The sequence below is a fragment of the Coregonus clupeaformis genome, chromosome 14 (genome assembly GCF_020615455.1).
Source record: "Coregonus clupeaformis isolate EN_2021a chromosome 14, ASM2061545v1, whole genome shotgun sequence".
NCBI classification, from domain to species: domain Eukaryota; kingdom Metazoa; phylum Chordata; class Actinopteri; order Salmoniformes; family Salmonidae; genus Coregonus; species Coregonus clupeaformis.
The window spans coordinates 2798714-2817517 of NC_059205.1; the positions used below are offsets into that span (position 1 = coordinate 2798714).

Consider the following 18804-nt stretch of genomic DNA (forward strand, 5'->3'; position numbering starts at 1 on the left):
TAAGGTTTATGGTTAAGGTTCGGCTAAGGGTAGGGGTTAAGGTTGCGTTTTAGGGCAGGGACGTCCCAAGATTGCTGGATAGCAGTAACCTATTTGGAACGTACTGCGTTGGGCCATTTTGCTCTCGCGATACTACCCGTACGTCCTACGTGATCACACATCAGACGAGCTGTGTTGGAGAATCATGGCGGAGCGCAGGAGGCATAAGAAACGGATCCAGGTAAAATAATTTTAACGCTAACTGGAAGAAGATAGTTTTTGCTTGGATATATTACAGAGAGTTTATTAAAACTCATCTCCTTTTGGAGATTGCAATATTTCCCGCAACAGACTAGTTTTCTAGTAAGGGAATGTTTCTGGCGAATCGTTGCTGTTGATTGGCGAAAAGCTGTGCTAGCAGCTGTTGTTCGTTAGCTAGCTAACGACTTAAATATTTTATTTTGCAGGAAGTCATTTTGCAGTACCGTTGTCTGTAACACGAATATTTCAAAGAGCAATAACGTTACCTAGTTAGTTCAGAACATTAGTTAGCTAAAGTTACCGGGTTAAGTAACACATTTAGCTGAGGAGGAGGAATTTACAATGTGCTAGTTAGCCAGGCTTCTACTAACTACGTTAGCGCCTAACTCTGTCGGGGGTATCAGAAACCAGGCAGAGAAAGCAAGTGCAAACCCATTGCCAACTAGCTTTGTTACCAGTTACTAACGTTACCGTCAAAATGATAGTAAAGCAAGCTGCGTTTGCATGGCGGGCAACCAGATGTGAAGCCAAGGCGTGTTTTGGCATGAATAAATAGCTAGCTAACGTTACTGTTTTGGCAAGCCAAATGCCACTGATGCGCCAGCACATCCTCATGAATTGATGTTTGATGGCTGCACGAGAATAGTCAGTCTCATTTTTCTAATCGATGACGTAGTTTAACTAGACGTAGCTAGATTGCATCATGATTTCTTTCGAGGTACATTGGTCATTGTACAAATTTGCAATACTTTTTCCAGTAAGGGTGGGCTAGTTTTCTTTGTGGTGAGTTCCTCTTAATTTTGTTTGAGACAAACTCATGCCGACACACTTCATACAACTCGACGATAACATACATCGCTGTAGTGTAATGGAATCGATTACACACAATTCAGGCCTTCTGGTCATTGTCAAATTATGAAACAGGTTCACATCACCTTGACATGCATCAACAACCGCTGATAATAATATAAAACTTAGTCATGTGTGCATACATTTTTGTGTATGGGTGGTCCCGGGGATCGAACCCACTACCCTGGCATTACAAGCGCCGTGCTCTACCAGCTGAGCTACAGAGGACCACGTGATGGTAGGCTACACCTTGGCTGTCAGTCGTAAAATTGCATAATATTCCATATCTCTTTCTCCAGGCTGGAGGAACAGGATACATTGTTATTATGCAATAGTTGGAATTATATCTATCCCATTATATCCTGTTTGCTCTCACTCTCTTTTTTTTCTCTAGCTGTCTCTCATGATGTCATGATATGGTAACGGAAACACCTGTTATGAATAACTTATTACAATGTTGCTTTACCATGATGAGTGAAGTGAACTTTCTGTGAGCATAAACATTGAACAAAACACAACCCAGGTTTGATAGCTGGCATCCTCATCAACTACTAGACAGTTGTCAGATTTGGGGGGTGGGCTCTGGAGTTGGCCAGTAATGGGTTGTGTTCAGTAGGGACTAGCGAGACAACGTTGTGAAACGAGGAGATAAGCTACTACCTGATATTTCCAATAAGAACACAGATTTTAGTTTGCTGTTGCGAAATGCTTTGCTATGGCGTGCCCTACTGAACAGAATCCAGTCTTTCAGAAGGGAAAAGAGGAGGGTCTAAGTCCCTCTCCTCATAGTCATCGGATAGGCTCAGGTAAAGACGGGGGAGTTTTTCCATTTAGTGGGGCCTTGTGTGTCTGAATTTCGTGACTGATGATACCCATACCTGAACAAAACCCTGTTTCACAGCCCTCCTTGCTTCATCATGTGGCGTGTAGCTGCTGAGCCAGCCAGCTGGGCCAGAGGCAGCGGCAGCCAGGACTGGATCTCATTGTGCTGATGCTCCTCCATTCCCCTCCATGTTGGCAGGCAGTGCTGGCTTCAGTGTCGGACCAGGGCCATGTTCAGTTAGTGGGCACAGAACAGGAGATTATGAAACTGAGCAAAATGGAGGGGGGTGTGACTGGAATTGTCCAATGATAGAGCTCGTGTTCGTTGTCCAAACAAGAACTACCGTCCCACGTGTCAAGATGATAATAAGACTATTTCTGGAAATCCCAGTGAAATAGCCTAGTTTTACATCATTTAGTTGTTTTATAAATGCTTCTTTAGAAATCATATGAAGCGCTTCGATTCATGAATGTCAATCAACACCACGTGGTCATATGCTGGATGTCAGCCTTCCCTCCCCCAATCCTAACCTTAACCATTAGTAGGGAAAATACTAAACTGACCCAAGATAAGTGTCTAGGGGCAACTTCACCCTGCTCCTGTCCTTTGTAGCTCGGTTGGTAGAGCACGGTGCTTGTAGCGCCAGGGTAGTGGGTTCGATTCCCGGGACCACCATACGTAAAATATATGCACACGTGACTTTGGATAAAAGCGTCTGCTAAATGGCATATGTTATTATGTGTTGTGAATAAAGATTGGCTGATTGACTTGACTTCACCGCAGGAAGTCCTAAAGCCCACCCCCTTTCCTTGGCTGATGGTCTGATCTGCTGCTTGACTGGTCTGAGGCCTAGTCGCTGTCTGTAGCAATGCTGTCGGGCCTACAGTGTAGGCCTTTGTCTATGGCAGTGTTTCCCAAACTCTGTCCTTGTTTTAGTTTTTTCCCTAACACCGCTGATTCAAATGATCAAAGCTTGATGATTATTTGAATCAGCTGTGTAGTGCTAGGGCAAAAACCAAAATATGCACCCCTTGGGGTCCCAAGGACTGAGTTTGGGAAACCCTGGTCTATGGTCTGGAAGTGTTAGTAGGGAAAAGGAGTAGCAAAGCGTGTTGCAGCAGAAGAGTCAATATTTATGGTATTTTTTCAACACAACACAACACATCATAGTGACACACAAACATTTCTGATTTCCCTTTTCCTCACGGTGTGTAGGAGGTGAGCGAGCCCACCAAGGAGGAGAAGGCGGTGGCCAAGTACCTCCGCTTCAACTGCCCCACCAAGTCCACCAACATGATGGGCCACCGGGTGGACTACTTCATCGGTCAGTGCTCCGTTCATACTCTCCTTTATTCACTCATTTAGGACAGTGATTCTCAAACCAGCCTGCGACAGTCGGTGCCTGTCCCCACAGCCAGTCCACATCATTTGATATTCCAGTACTAGCACATAAAGTGCTTCAACTAGTCAACTATCATCAAGGCCGTGACTACGCCTAGTTGAATCAGGTGTTGTACTGTTGGAATATCCCTACATCAAATAGGCTATCATGGTGGGGACTGGTTTGAGAAGCACTTTTAGGGGATTAAACCCGTTTTTTTGGGGGGGAGGGACTACATGACCTGACCAAGAAACCCTTGGAACCCTAGTTTTAGACTTTAAAGCTGCAGTATGTCATTTTTTAGGTGACCCGACCCAATTCACATAGCAATTTGTATTATAGATCTGTCATTCTCATTGAAAGCAAGTCTAAGAAGCGGTAGATCTCTTCTATGTGCACTATTTCTATGCTTCCGTTCTTAAGGTTAGTTTCTGTATATTTTACTTTCGTTTTTTTGTAGACAAGCTTCAAACAGCTGAAAATACAATGTTTTTGGTTATGGAAAATAGATTTGACAGCGGTTTAGATGGTACAATAATTTTCTACACTATACTTTCTTGTTTTGCCACGAACTGAAATTAGGCTAACTATTTCTGCATAGTGCATCTTTAACAAAGGCCTGAAGTCTTTCCTGGTCAGGAACAGTCAGGACAAATCTGGGTCTTAGTATGACTGTCTTGATGTGAGAGACAGCAGTTGGCATTTATTTATTATTGCTTCCGGTCCTGCTGAGTTGAGGGTTGGAATAGTTAACCTTTGACCCAGAATCTCTCACTATATCTCATAGTAGTACTGTTGACCTGCCAATGTTTACATTTGCCCAATGCCTTTAGCCCCATAGCAGACCTGTTCTGTCAACAGTGTCAGTAAATGTGTTTGCACAGTCGTGGGTTAAATATCTGTTGCATGAGCTGTGTCTGTTGGAGAGGAGCTTTTGTACACATCCACAGGGGCAATGATTTCAGAATGTTGGCATAGCATGATAGACGTTGAGTTTCAACATACAGTATGTCCCTGCCTTTGATGTAATTTTGAACATGGTTGCCTGTTTCCCTTTGTCAGCCTCCAAGGCAGTGGACTGTCTGCTGGACTCCAAGTGGGCCAAGGCAAAGAAGGGAGAGGAGGCCGTGTTCACCACCAGAGACTCTGTGGTGGACTACTGCAACAGGTTAGACAACTACCAGCACTCCCACGTTAGACTAACTACCACCCTACACTAGAACTGAAGTTGCTTTCACACTATACAATATTCACTACAACTTTCATGTTCGTGTGATGTCCCTATGTGCTTAGGAAGTTCGAGGCATAAGAAAATTGGGGCAAAATGTGTGTAATGTGAAAGGTTTTCACGAGGACTTTATTCAGGCTCCCGGTGGTTTCAGCTGCTCCCAAAACAAAATCTGAAATAATATGATGAAGCGCCAAACGATATTTGACAACGGTTGATATTAATGATGTTTTTTTCTGCTCTCCTTCCCCGCCAGGCTGCTGAAGAAGCAATTCTTCCACCGCGCTCTGAAAGTCATGAAGAAGAAGCCAGAGAAGGACATTAAGAAAGAGAAGGAGAAAGAGAAGGAGAAAGAGAAGGAGAAAGAGAAGGCTAAGGGCGACAGCGGCAAGGAAGAGGAGAAGAAGGGGAAGAAGGAGAAGAAGAAGGATGCCAAGGATGCAGAGGCTTCAGATGTAAAGAAGGAGAAGAGTGTACGTACATTGAATGAACTTAATATGCAGGCTATGAACATGTTGTACAGTTCGTAACAGGTTAGACCACTGAAGCGGTTTGGTCGTAGAATCTAGAACAATCCTATTTCTCTAAAAGCCATAATGACCCATGCTGTGTCTCTGTGCTCAGGACGATAGCCCCGGAACACCAAAGAAGAAGAAAGATGTGAAGAAGAAATTCAAACTGGAGCCTCATGAGGACCAGCTCTTCCTGGATGGGAATGAGGTGAGTTGGAAGGAACAAAGGGAATCCTGGGAAAATGGGCTCTGCCTCTCCAAAGATTAGGATGGGTAAAAGTATGAAAGCAGGAGTTTCTGGAAAAGTGAGCATGTTTCAGTTGACATGTAGAGAACGTCTTTAGCCAGAGGTCTTTGTTGGAATATCCGCTTTGAAAGATGGTGATCGTTCTGAACTTTGTGCAATGTACATGAATTCAGCACATTGGTGTTTGTTTTTCCCTGTGACATTTGAGAGAATTCCAAGCAAAAGGGCCTACTTTCACAAGATAAATGTTTGAGGGTGCACTTTACGAGACACATTCTCCATGACGAGAGACACATTCTTTGTGGCGTCAGTTTGCCATGCAAGCATGATATGATGGCAAAAGGTTCAATGTGACATGTGATATGTGAAAACGGTGAATCACTGTGATTGACAAATTTAAAAAACTATTTCTAGGGTGAAATGTAAAATCGTCATATTTACTCCACTTTCCAGGTATTTGTTTGGATCTACGATCCAGTCCATTTTAAAACCTTTGCCATGGGACTGATTCTGGGTGAGTGGAATTGTAGTATTAATTACATAGAATAGTCCATTTTGATAACTGATTAAACTAACCGTCATTCACAAATGACTGAAAATTGCAACTGAATTGGACTAGGGATGGACATGAGTAATCGAGTACTGGAACAGACGTCAAAACTCCATCTTTAACGAGAGGTCGAAATGTTGTCTTAAAGACCAAGCCAAGCATCACACAGTTCTTCCTAAATTCCCTTTCTCACTAACTCAATTGCGTTACGATCACTCCCTCTACACGTGTGCTGAATGAGCACACAAGCTCCCATTAGGCCTACAGAAATAAATGCCTATAAAAATGTATCTTAACTGATGGGATACACCAGCTACATTCTTTGCCAAATGACAACAAAATGGACTGGTTGACTGAAGTAAGGAAATATGTGGTTCCAACAACGAGCGTTGCAGTTTTGGACTAATTGCGTCCCATCTATTTTCCAGTTAGGCTACTTTGCGAACTACTAGTGCCATTTAGAATTGGTTAGCCTAGGCTATAACACTTCTAAACATAGACCGTGAAAATATGCAAAAACATGAGTTTGATAAAGACAGCATATTTTCAATCATTTAGCCTAAGCCTACTCACTAAACAGATGTCTTGTCCGCAATTCATCCCCATGCATTGTTCAATGTGGAATTGTTGATCCAAATCGAACGTCTCTATATCAAAAAGACAGATTTTGGTTTGTAACCCTGAAAAAAAATGGGTCTTTCAACTCTCCAAATTGAGCCCAGTTTCAAACGATCACTCTTTGAGAATAACTGTTCTAGATGTGAGATGTGCATCAATTCGCACTGGCAACTTTTTTTCATTTGGAATTTTTTTTTATTCTGTTATATTACATCATTATTTTTACTATAAAATAGGAGTCTGTTGACTGTGATAAGGCTCTGGAAATTAACAAAACAGCCATAGGCTTCTACGAGCAAGCGCCACCACTGAGGCTACTGCTACCTTTTTGAAGATTGTGTTCTGCTATATAATATAATCAGTTAATATTACGGTTTCAATAAATTCATCTTAGAATGGCACTTGTTTTTTAATTGACTGAATATGTATGAGGCAATTTAGCAATTAGGATTATTCTGTAATGGTTATGATAAATCAGGCATTGTTGCGCACTGATTGGCGTACAGCTATAAATGCACACGTTTTTTCCAGTGCTGGCCTTGTGTTTTAAAAATTGCTTTTTTATTTGAGAACTCGGGAGGGTGGGAGGGGAATTGTGCGAGTACAAAACATTTCAAATGCCATCCCTATGAATTGCTAATGGGAATATCAATGATTATTTTCCACTGTACTAAGGCCTGTGTCTCTGTGTTTACAGTAATTGCAGTGATTGCGGCCACTCTCTTCCCACTGTGGCCGGCTGAGATGCGTGTGGGCGTGTATTATCTGAGCGTGGCAGCAGGCTGTTTCGTGGCCAGTATACTGCTGTTGGCTGTTGGTAAGAAAGAAAACATCCAACCTCTAGACCCTTGTGTACAACTAAAAAGATTGGATAGTGTAAATCAATATGGTGGCGACAACTTGTCCTCCTAATACGCTAGGTAGAATTGCCTTCTCTCGTCCTCCTTTCGCCAAATCGGACCACGACTCCATTTTGCTCCTCCCACCTACAAACAAAGACTCAAAAGGGATGTTCCGGTAGTCAGGTCTGTACAACGCTGGTCTGACCAATCAGAATCCATGCTTCCAAGACTGTTTTGATCACGTGGACTGGAATATGTTCCAGGTCGCATCTGGGGATAACATCAATGAATACGCCGACACAGTCACCGGATTCATAAAAAAATGCAGAGATGATGTGAAACCGATGGTGTCTTTCAAAACGTACCTGAATCAAAAAACGTGGATTGATGGCAGCCTTGTAGGGAAACTGAAGGAGAGAGATGCTGCTTATAAAAAGGGCAAGGTGACCGGTTAAACAGTACAAGTACGATCAAGATGGCGAGACATGAGCATAGGGACAAAGTGGAGGAGCAATTCAGCAGGTCGGACACGAAGGCTATGTGGCAGGGGCTTCTAACGATCACACATTACAAAAAGATAGCCAGTCACGTTGCAGACACCAACACCGGACGAGCCCCTGAAGACTATGTGCTTACGGTCTCCACCGAGGACGTAGGTAGCACTCACTTCTGTCATCATGAAGTGGTTCGAGTGGCTAGTCAAAGACCACATGACCTCCTCCCTCCCCGATACACTCGACCCTCTCCAATTCGCCTACCGCCAGACAGATCCTTGGTTGACACAATCGCCATTGCGCTGCACACTGCCCTTACCCACCTGGACAAAAGGAATGCATATGTGAGGATGCTGTTCGTCGACCACAGCTCGGCCTTCAATACCATAGTGCCCTCTAAGCTCACCACAAAGCTCACGGCCCTGGGACTGAATTCCTCCCTATGAAACTGGGTCCTGGACTTCCTGATGGGCCGCCCCCCAGGTGGTGAAGGTAGGCAACATGACCTCTTCTACACTGAGCTTCAACAAGGGTGCGTCCTCAGCAGTGTTTCCTTTGGAAAATGTGTTAGCTGTGAGGGAAAAGTTTGCGGCGGGGGGTCACCCTTTTTTGGGGGGGTTCCGGGGTCCTCTGACCCCAAAACAAAATATGTATAAGTACTGAAAAGCTTGGTTCTGGTGACTTTTTAAAAGGAAATAACTCAAATAAACCTTCTGAAATATAATTTCCAACCCCATAAATGAGCTCAATAACGTATTGGTAAAGTGATTATAGTGTACAGTATGCAATTTAAGGTTGAGTGCTGCAGCTATCTAAAGAAACACAACATAGACCTTCTTTCTGAAATAAAAAAGTTTATCTTGACAAAATTAACATTTGACTGAACATGAATATGAGCCCACTAATTCATGTTCATCACAAAAGAAGGGCGTTGGAAATCTCTTTCCAGGTTCTGACGACAACCTAGTTCTGACAGAGTTTACAGCCTCTGTCAGAGCACTTTATTCTTCTGGGCTTTTGGGAAAATATTTCCAACGCCCTCCTGTAATTCAGCTCCTTGATGGGGGGGCCGCATGCAGGCGGCTAGATGCTCCCCCTGCAGTCTGTTTTGACCTGCAATAACATAGATGATAATAATAATAATAAGAGAAGGGAGATGGACTAAGAGGATCTACTTTCACATTTAAATGTTCTTACTCGTTACATTGCTCTCAATTACCAGAAGACACTGGTATAGTCAGTGCGATTGCTGCCAGCTGGCTAAGGCAGGGATAGAGCTGTCCCCACTCATCAAACTGCGAGGCCAGCTTTGTCATTGCCCTCAGCTGGTCCAACCCCTGAAATACATGAAAAACTAAGATGTACAACGTTAAAGAAGAGCCAACAGAGTGGTAGTTCAACAGGAAAAAGGGTTGGGCAACACGGGCCTTAAATGTTCTTCAAAAGATAGTCACACTCATGCCATACCTTCAATGCTCCAACTAGCACACGTTGCTTGTAAGAGGGCCACTCTTGCAGCACAGCAGCCTCTGGCGCTTGCAAGAACTGCCTGGAGCGGAGGGTCAGGTTAAAGGTGTTGATCCTCTCACTAGAGAACACAGCCTGAGGTCCCAACACACTGAAGGCCCCCAGAATCTCCAGGTGTCAGAACCTCCGCTCTACGCTGTCTTGGAGGCCAACAAGATATGGATCCATGACCTAATTAGAGCGCAAAACAGAAAATAAGTGATTAATAGCTGTTTTGTTTTAGTTTATCCAACACACATGATGTAACATTGGTTTCATCACAGCATTGGAAAACAAATGTTTTTACCTCCTCTCTGAACCGAGCCCAGAACTGATTCCTGGTCTTGATCGTCACCTGGCCTCTCCTCCTTGATGTTGAATGTGCCCAGACCTTGATGTTGAATGTGCCCAGACCCATTGGGTCATCGAGGTCCTGGTGGAGTTGGCTCAGAAATGACCCCGGGGGCTGGGATTTCTTTTACGGCGAGGAGTGATGCCATTGTCACAGGGACCTACAACACGTTGTTTTGCTTGAAGTTATTATAATGACGTGTCAGTAGTTCTTAAATATTTCATTGAGTAGTGCTGCTGTCCTGTGACATTTGCACACGTAGAACATGAAGATAGAAAATAATGTATCTGTAATTTTATGGCCAGGAAGTTTACATCCTCCTTTGGGAATCCTTTTGAAAGTCGCGTCAGGTGAGGCAGCACGTCCGCCTGCAGGTAAAGCGCTGCCACAAATCTGTAGAGTTAGAAAAGTTTGTCACTCCACAATGATACATCAATTGACAATACAAAACAGGTTTTAAAAGCCACTTTGTGGACCACTCAAATAGAGTTTTGAGACACTGAAAGCAGTAATGGCAACATAGTACATTATTTAATTTCCACTATAATCTATAATACATGTAGGCCTACCTGTACGTGGCACAGAAAGCATAGAGGCCCTTAGAAGTTGGGCACCGGTTCAACCCCACCTCCTCAGCCAATGCAGTGAACACTGCGCTGAGGTTTCGCTGAAGATTAGCCACGGCCAGGTGCCGGGACAGCCAGCGAACATCCTTTACTTCCTGCAAAATACATTTATTTTGAGTGTAGATGCAGTAGGTGAACAAGATGAGACCAGAGTAGCCAAGAGAAGAAATGTTATGCATAATCACACCTTCACTTTTAAGTACTGAAGGCCTAGGGTCACTGAAGCAGCTTTCAAGACTTCTGTCTTGTTAGTGCTTTTGGCAAAGTAACAGGAGCTGCTCCAGGTGCTCGTTGAAAGTGTCCATATAGGGGACCTCAGCTGATGCATCTTTACAGGCCAGAGAAAGGCGGTGGGCAGCACAAGCCATAGACACCATCCACGCGAAGGCATCCTTTAAGCTGTTTCGCAACACCACTATTTTGTCCTGTTTTGAAGATGAGGAAAATAATTTGTATCACAAGACATACCAGTCATCACTGCAGCCCCATCAGTGCCCAGGCCGTACAATCACTCTGTTGGTATCTTTTTGATGTGCAGCACCTCCTTGATGGCGGCAACGATGGTGTCTGCCTTGCCATCAGGGACTGACACCAGGTCCAGGAACTGGTTGTAAAGGTGTCCCTCTTGGTCCATGTATCTGGAAAACATACAAAAATCCATACACAATTTCATTATTACTCATGGATGCAGTGTGACTGTAGAATATCACTATTAAAAAATATTAGTTGCCACATCTGTAGTTTAATCATGTGGCCTATTATATAGCCGCGGCTTCAGTCAATTTTAAGCCACTTTGGGTCCCATCCGGCTTGCCGGTGGTACACACTTGGCCTTACTCCTCTCTCCTCCTCCTCTCCTCTCCTTTATTTACTTCTCTTTCTTCTCTCTGCTCTCCTCTCTCCTTTTCTCCTTCCATCTACCCTCCTGGCTCTCTCCTCTCCTCTGCTCCATTCTGTCCCTCATGCATCCCTACCCCACTCCCGGAATTCTGCCTCTTCTCTGTCTAGTAAAGTAAGCCATACACTTGTTATAAAAATGATAGCTTAAGCTTTTAAAGAGTTAACGGTAGCTAAAGCACTTTTGTACATCGCGCTGTTCCGTACATTTGACCTTATTTTATCGCCCCAAAAACGTAATACTTCCAGGTCAACTGTAATATGAATACCGTTGTAAAGCACATTTTCTCCCCTCCAGCAAAGTCAATGACGAGACCTTCATGCTGCCCGTCTCTGCATGATTGAAGAAAGCAACGGCGCTCCGCGGGGTCTTTTTTTAAATGGAGGGTGGGGGAAACGAAAGCTACTGCGTCATAGTGAAAGGGGGAGATATGTCGTGTGGGGAACCAGCTTTTTTCACCCGATTTGTCCAACTTATCACCTCTAAAATTACATACCTATTTGAAGGTTTGTGTGGATTTTTTTGAATAGGGCTTTTAGGGCGGCGCAAAATATATCTTCACAATTAAACTGTGGGTGTCACAGAGTCATGATGGCTCTCAGTGATTTACGTGAAAAATTTACAATTAATTGAGTTAACTATTGATAATATAATATGCCATTTAGCAGACGCTTTTATCCAAAGCGACTTACAGTCATGTGTGCATACATTTTTACGTATGGGTGGTCCCGGGGATCGAACCCACTACACTGGCGTTACAAGCGCCATGCTCTACCAATTGAGCTACAAGAGGACCACATGAACTCCCAAGTAATTAACTTTACACTCACCATTGATCATTTCTTGTTTTTAATCTGTGAGAGAAGCGTTACACCTGGTGGAAAGAGGCTGTACGGCACAGAATGAGTTGAATAATGCATAATAATAACAATAATAATCATAATAATAATAATATAAATGACATGTCACACTTAAACGTGCAGGGTCAGTTTTTTTCAACTTTTCTCCAATGCTATTGGTCCATTACCATGTCAATCAACGCTGAATCGAAACTTAGTTCACACCCCAGATTTAGATGCCAACACAGTCGCTACAGTCCCATTAGTTGTCATTGCAGCCTCGTTTGAATGCCGTGGGTGCCCACATATGTACGGAACGGAGTTAGCTACAATTAGCTAACTAAAGAAAGTTTCATTTAATTCAGGCTGATTTGACGTTAGCTCGCTAAGTTAACGTTACATGACACTCTTGATCTGCTCCCCCTTTCTCTTTTGCTGCTGTGGCTGGAAATATTTTAATAAACTCATCTGAGCAAAAAATTATAATCGAAGACAGATAAATGTAGCTATCTTGCTTGCACTTGATACAGTTCCAAACGAACTAGCTAGCTAACTTGCTAGACTAGTAACGTCAGCTAACCATGTTTCTATCATCAACATACTCTGTGGTTATTGGATAGATAATTGCCGTTACAATTGTGGCATCAATATTATAGATCTAAATGATGTTAGTAGAGTTTTTTTGGTTATAGCTAGCTTATGTAGTTAACTAGTTGGCTAGCTAACGTTAGTCAAACAAACAAGCGAACGTACCTTTCTTGCAGCTTCTCACGCAGGTGCCCTCTGAGGTGATTAAAGTGAATTGTTTCGCGCCGCAGAGCTTCTGTATTGAGCACTGGTCACAGGCGCGCTGTTTCTTGAGTTGCAGGCTGCCTGCCATAGCTCACAGAGCTAAGTAACCCTCAGAACTGTGTTGAACCCAGACAGATTATCTATTTACCAAGAAAAGTGAATGTGCTTTACAGAACTTTATTGAAACTATGTTTGGTAGAAATATGGTGTTTATTTTGGTGTGGCGCAGTGCCACACATTAATGAACACAGAGGAAACACTGGTCCTCAGTCCCCTCCTGTACTCACCGTATACCCACGACTGCGTGGCCTCACACAGTTAAAACTCCATCATCAAGCTCGCTGACGACACAACAGTAGTAGGCCTGATTACCAACAATGACGAGACGACCTACAGGGAGGAGGTTGGCACTCTGATGGCATGGTGCCAGGTAAACAACCTCTCCCTCAACGTCAGCATAACAAAGGAGCTGATTGTGGACTTCAGGAGGAACCAGGCTGGGCACGCCCCATCCTCATCAACGGGGCCGCCGTGGAGACAGTCAAAAACGTCAAGTTCCTCGGTGTACACATCTCTGAGAAGCTGAAATGGTCAAACCACACGGACACCGTGGTGAAGAAGGCATGACGGCGACTCTTCAACCTCAGGCTGAATTTCTTCAGCCTCCTGTCTCCGAGGGCTCTGTGTTCTACAGGAGCACCGTCGAGAGCTTACTGTCGGGCTGCATCAGAGCCTGGTACGGCATCACAGCCAGGTGTCGCAGGAAGGACAAAAATATCATCAGGGACCTCAGCCACCCGAGCCACGGCCTGTTCTCCCCGCTTGCATCACTCAGACACGGGCAGTACAGGAGCAGCATGGCAGCACCCCCCACAAATGTACATGTATCATTGTTACAGCTTAAGAATTCACGGTACCCTGCAATTACATCTGTGACCCTGTGCATGTGATCACCATATTGCTAATACACCTATCCAACCCTTACAGGGACACTGCGAGATTCTGGCATTTAGGCCCTTGTTCTACTTAGTCAGATGAACTCATGGATACCATATCTCTTTATGTCTGTGTGCAGTATGAAGGAACTTAGTCGTAGTTTCGCGAGCCAATTAAATGCCAGAATCTTGCGGTATCCATTTAAAGGGGAATTCCAGTAAAAAGTCAAAATTATGTTTTGTTCTTTTACCTTTTTAATAATTTATCTGGTGGGTTTACCTAGAGACTTTAGTCAAAATGGGTGACAGAGCACCAAAGCTGCTGATGTCACAGGATTCCCTCCCCTCAGCACCATTGACGTTAGTTGTTGGCCTTCACTTTGACATGACAATGTTTGTTTGTCTCCCCGCAGCTCGCTGCATCCTGTTCCTGGTCATCTGGCTGGTGACGGGCGGACGCCACCACTTCTGGTTCCTGCCCAACCTCACAGCCGACGTGGGCTTCATCGACTCCTTCCGTCCGCTCTACACGCACGAGTACAAGGGCCCGCGGGGCTCTAGCAAGAAGAGCCAGGACAAGACTGAGGGCAAGACCAGCGATGCAGATGCCGCCAAGGCCCAGAAGTCAGACAGCGAGGAGAAGGAGGGTGACTGTGAGGAGGAAGAGGAGGAAGGTGAAGGAGAAGAGGGCACGGTGCCACAGGGGACGGAAGAAGGCGAGGTGACGAAGGGGGCTGAGCGCTCTGACACGGACAGCGACCGGCGGGAGGACGAGGGCTCGCAGCACAGCAACGGGAACGACTTTGAGATGATCACCCGCGAGGAGCTAGAGCAGCACACGGAGGAGGAAGAGGAGGAGGAGGAGGAAGAGGAGGAGGAAGGAGAGGGGGAGAAGGAAGGAGGAGAGAGGGAAGAGCAGGAGGGAGACGGTGAGACAAAGCCCTTGCCTGTTCAAACATAAATATTTTATCACTGCCACCTCCTTCTCCTCCACCCTAGTGCTCCTCCAAGGACCTCCTCCCACCTCCTCCAGGTCTCGTCAACCTCGCTGAGGAGACGCCTCCCCATCTTGTCTGCTCCGATCTTCCACCAACTATACAGATGTCACGTCTGTCTGAGTATCGACACCGGTGACACAAAGCAAGAGAAGCCTTATTGTGGTTCTAAAATCCCCATATTATTTAAACGGAGAAATGCAAACTATTAACTTAACAGATGTGTTTGTCTGAGGAAGTTGTCACGTTGGTTCTCCTGATGTTTTCCCTATTTTTCCGGTACTTGCGTTATGACTGTTATCCCAGATCATTCTAGTTCAGACTCGTCCACTCTACACGTTTACTATAGCAGAAATGCTTCCCTTGTATGTCTTGTTTTTGTTGTGAGGCAAAGTCTCTTGTCAATTTCCACAGATGAGGGAATTAAAGAGCTATGGAATCCTTGTTTTTACTAGGCGAAATACTGCCATCTTGTCTATCTACCCCTCAAATCCAGACCTTGTCTTATGAACAACGTGCGATTTGTACAGTCATGGTAAGGCTAAGCCCAGGGTTGTGTCCAGTAGGCGTGAAACACGGTAACAAAATAAACACATTTTCCTACTGAACACGACCGTGTACTTTGGTCCATTGTCACCCAACTGGGCCACGGTCCTGTACTAGCTGAGGACTAGCAGTGGCCAACTGGGCTACGGTACTAGCTGAGTACTAGCAGTGGCCAACTGGGCTACGGTCCTGTACTAGCAGTGGCCAACTGGGCTACGGTCCTGTACTAGGCAGTGGCCAACTGGGCTACGGTCCTGTACTAGCAGTGGCCAACTGGGCTACGGTCCTGTACTAGCAGTGGCCAACTGGGCCACGGTCCTGTACTAGCAGTGGCAAACTGGCCCTCTGTACACAGTTCAGCTCTTGTTTTTATGAGAGTGAGTCTGATCTCTCCTAGGCAGCCATCGAACGTTACGATTGACCAACCGTTGGCTACGCCACTATAACTAATATATAAATAATATAATTTGAGAGACAGCTTTCTAGAATAACTTAATTTCTTTTGAGGCCACACACATGCAGACAGCAAAGATGGAATGGGAAAACCCGTTTTAAAGTTTGTATTCACCATTTAAGAATCAGACATCGAAATGAAAGTGCCAAACACGTTAATTGTTACAATGCATGCTGGTTTCATACGGGAAGACGTGTCAAAAGTGTCAGCAAGGGATTTTGGTAAATATTATTCATTTTTGTAACGGTTGTGTCAAATTCCAAACCTTTTACACCTTATAAACGCAGTGCAGTATAGGAGCTGAGACACTCGTGTGTAGACTTAAATCCCCTTCTCCCTTCAATTATATCTAAGCCATGCAAAGCAGACAATATGTCCTCAAGCTTACTATACTCATTCTTACGATCGCTTATAATAGTGTTGTCAGTTCAACTCGGGATGCCCATACTTTCATGATAGCTTTTGTTGTGTTGGCTTCATTGGTATTCTAGTCAGTGTAACTGACAGCGATGGAGACCACTGTGAATGCATGGGGACTCCCATCAGAAACCAATGGGGTCGAGGTCCAATTCTCCTCTCTAGTGTTGCATTATGGGGGGCTGTGGTCCAATACTGTCCGTTCGTAAAGTTACGTTATTTTTTGTCTAGAGTTGTTTTAGATGCTAGTGAGGACGATATAAAAAAAATATAAAGAGATGTCATTTATATAAGGAATTCTATATCAAATATATTTTGATGAATTGATAAATTATGAACCCAATTTGTTCAACTTGAACAGAATCCCTTTTTTTTGGGGGGTATCACAACTTTTTCTTTTCAGCGTAATGTTTATTTGCTTTATTATACTTTTTTACTATCATTTTGACCACCAATAGGCATATTGTCAAGAGTGTACTGTACTGTCATTATTGGGGACTGTCACACACCAGACATTTTGAATATTTAATGTGTGGATATAAATGATCAGATGGACTACCTATTTTTTTCCTATTTGATATTGATCGATTTTGTCATTTCTTTGATTTTGTGTAGAGTAATTTATATTGCTAGTTTTTCTATGTTGCTACTTACTGCAAGTCCCACAAACATGTTTTGTTTCTTGCCATAAGAATAGTGAATGATTAACTTGTGGTTGAGAAACCCGTTGGCAGAGCATTGCATAACATTTTATAATACTGTTCCACACAAAATGTTCAGGCTGGAAAGTTTTCCCCACCGTGGAATGGTAGAGCAGAGCTTGTGAGAGCAAAGGGGGGAAAAAGTCACTTGATGATTCGGATATCCCACACTCTCTACACAGATGGACCCAATGTCTAGACTGAGGAGTATCTTCCAGACGCTCGTACCCTTTTCACCACCATCTTGCCGACCCGAACAATAGTGCTGGCCGGTTCCTGGAACTATGCTGGATGCGTAAGCAGGCGGGCGCGGTACAGATCGGTGAACGGCTCAGTAGTGTGAAAAGGGTACGAGCTCGTTGACCTCTGTAGGTCTCCAGCTTGTTTCTTCTTCATCGTTGTGTTACCCTGAACTTTATTCAACGGCGTGTGGCTCTTGTACAGGACAAGTGTACTACTTACAACAACACACTGTGTAGTTTGTCTCTTTGTATCTTTGTTTGGGTTATTTTTCAATGCTTTTCTGTTTCCTGATGTCTTCTGGAGAGCAAGTTGCCAGTAGCTGTATTATTACGAACTATTTCATGAAAATCTCAAATTGTTCTTGAGTGTTCTTATTGCACAGTATCAATCTGTTGTAAATTGTAGTATTAATCTATACTGCTTTATTCTGTCACATTTCTGGAAGAAAAAGGAAGATAACGTTTTATCTGGTCAAAATGTATTTAGTCACTTAGTAGTTCATATTTGGATCAATATCATTGAGGACTGTCTCTTGCAATATTGCAATATAATGTCATTAATTGGTTGTCTGGAAGTATATCTGTATCTTATCATTGCAATAAAAATATAGAAAGCAGTTGAGTTTCCTGTCTTATTTGCATGAATTGTTGGTGCTTGAATGAAATTATGCAGAGGCTGGTTGCTGACAGCAGCACACAGTTCACTCTTGCCACCTGGCTCTACCTAGTCTGGGCTGTTATACACTGAGTGGACAAAACATGTTCTTTCCATGACAAAGCCCACGTGTCACTCATTCCACAGAGGGCCCAGTGTCTGCAGGTTTTCGCTCCTCCCTTGTACTTGATTGATGAATTAAGGTCACTAATTAGTAAGGAACTCCCCTCACCTGGTTGTCTAGGTCTTAATTTAAAGGGAAAAAAACAAAAACCTGCAGACACCAGGCCCTCTGTGGAATTACTTTGACACCCCTGACAGACTGACCAGGTGAATCCAGGTGAAAGCTATGATCCCTTATTGATGTCACTTGTTAAATCCACTTCAATCAGTGTAGATGAAGGGGAAGGAGACAGGTTAATGAGACATGGATTGTGTATGTGTGCCATTCAGAGCGTGAATGGGCAAGACAAAAGATTTAAGTGCCTTTGAACGGGGTGTGGTAGTAGGTGTCAGGCGCATCGGTTAGTGTCAAGAACTGCAACGCTGCTGGGTTTTTCACGCTCAACAGTTTCTCGTATGTATCAAGAATAGACATCCAGCCAACTTAACACAATCGTAGGAAGCATTGGAGTCAACATGGGCCAGCATCCCTGTGGACCGCTTTCGACACCTTGTAGATTCCCCGACGAATTGAGGCTGTTCTGAGGGCAACAGGGGGTGCAACACCATATTAGGAAGGTGTTCCTAATGTTTTGTACACTCAGTCTATAACAACGCTGAACCAGGTGTGTGGAGGCAATTAGGTGAAGACGCTAAAGGTGTTTTGGGAAGCCAGGTTGCTGCTTCCCTATTTGGCCACTAGGTGAAGCCAACGCGCTGTCACATATTGGTCTTCTAGCACCAGCCCCCCCTTGCCACAGCCTTTGGTGTGTGTACCTACTTGTCTGTTGTATTGTGGAATTATGAATACCAGCATACTGAGAGAAATAGTAGCCCTGTGCAGATCTTGCTGCTTTGTTCAGTAATTTCTCTATCCACTGCTGCCAGGTGGGTTGTGGA

At 44.1% G+C, this 18804-nt stretch overlaps 1 protein-coding gene across 1 annotated transcript; it reads left to right on the forward strand.

Moving 5' to 3' along the window:
* The first annotated feature begins 138 nt into the window (after positions 1-138).
* Positions 139-17704, forward strand: LOC121580661 (translocation protein SEC62). Its single transcript, XM_041895638.2, has 8 exons — positions 139-220; positions 3128-3236; positions 4356-4461; positions 4778-4994; positions 5146-5241; positions 5734-5794; positions 7146-7265; positions 14146-17704. The coding sequence occupies exons 1-8, from the start codon at positions 185-187 to the stop codon at positions 14691-14693; spliced, it is 1293 nt and encodes a 430-aa protein (XP_041751572.1). The 5' UTR covers positions 139-184; the 3' UTR covers positions 14694-17704.
* The last annotated feature ends 1100 nt before the right edge of the window (positions 17705-18804 follow it).

What these genes read in the sequence shown, in the direction of transcription:
- LOC121580661 (XM_041895638.2), top strand. Translation starts at nt 185, where the DNA reads ATGGCGGAGCGCAGGAGGCATAAGAAACGGATCCAG. An exon ending in GTGGTGGACTACTGCAACAG is followed by an intron (nt 4,462 to 4,777) that starts GTTAGACAACTA and finishes CTTCCCCGCCAG; the next exon opens with GCTGCTGAAGAAGCAATTCT. An exon ending in TGCCATGGGACTGATTCTGG is followed by an intron (nt 5,795 to 7,145) that starts GTGAGTGGAATT and finishes CTGTGTTTACAG; the next exon opens with TAATTGCAGTGATTGCGGCC.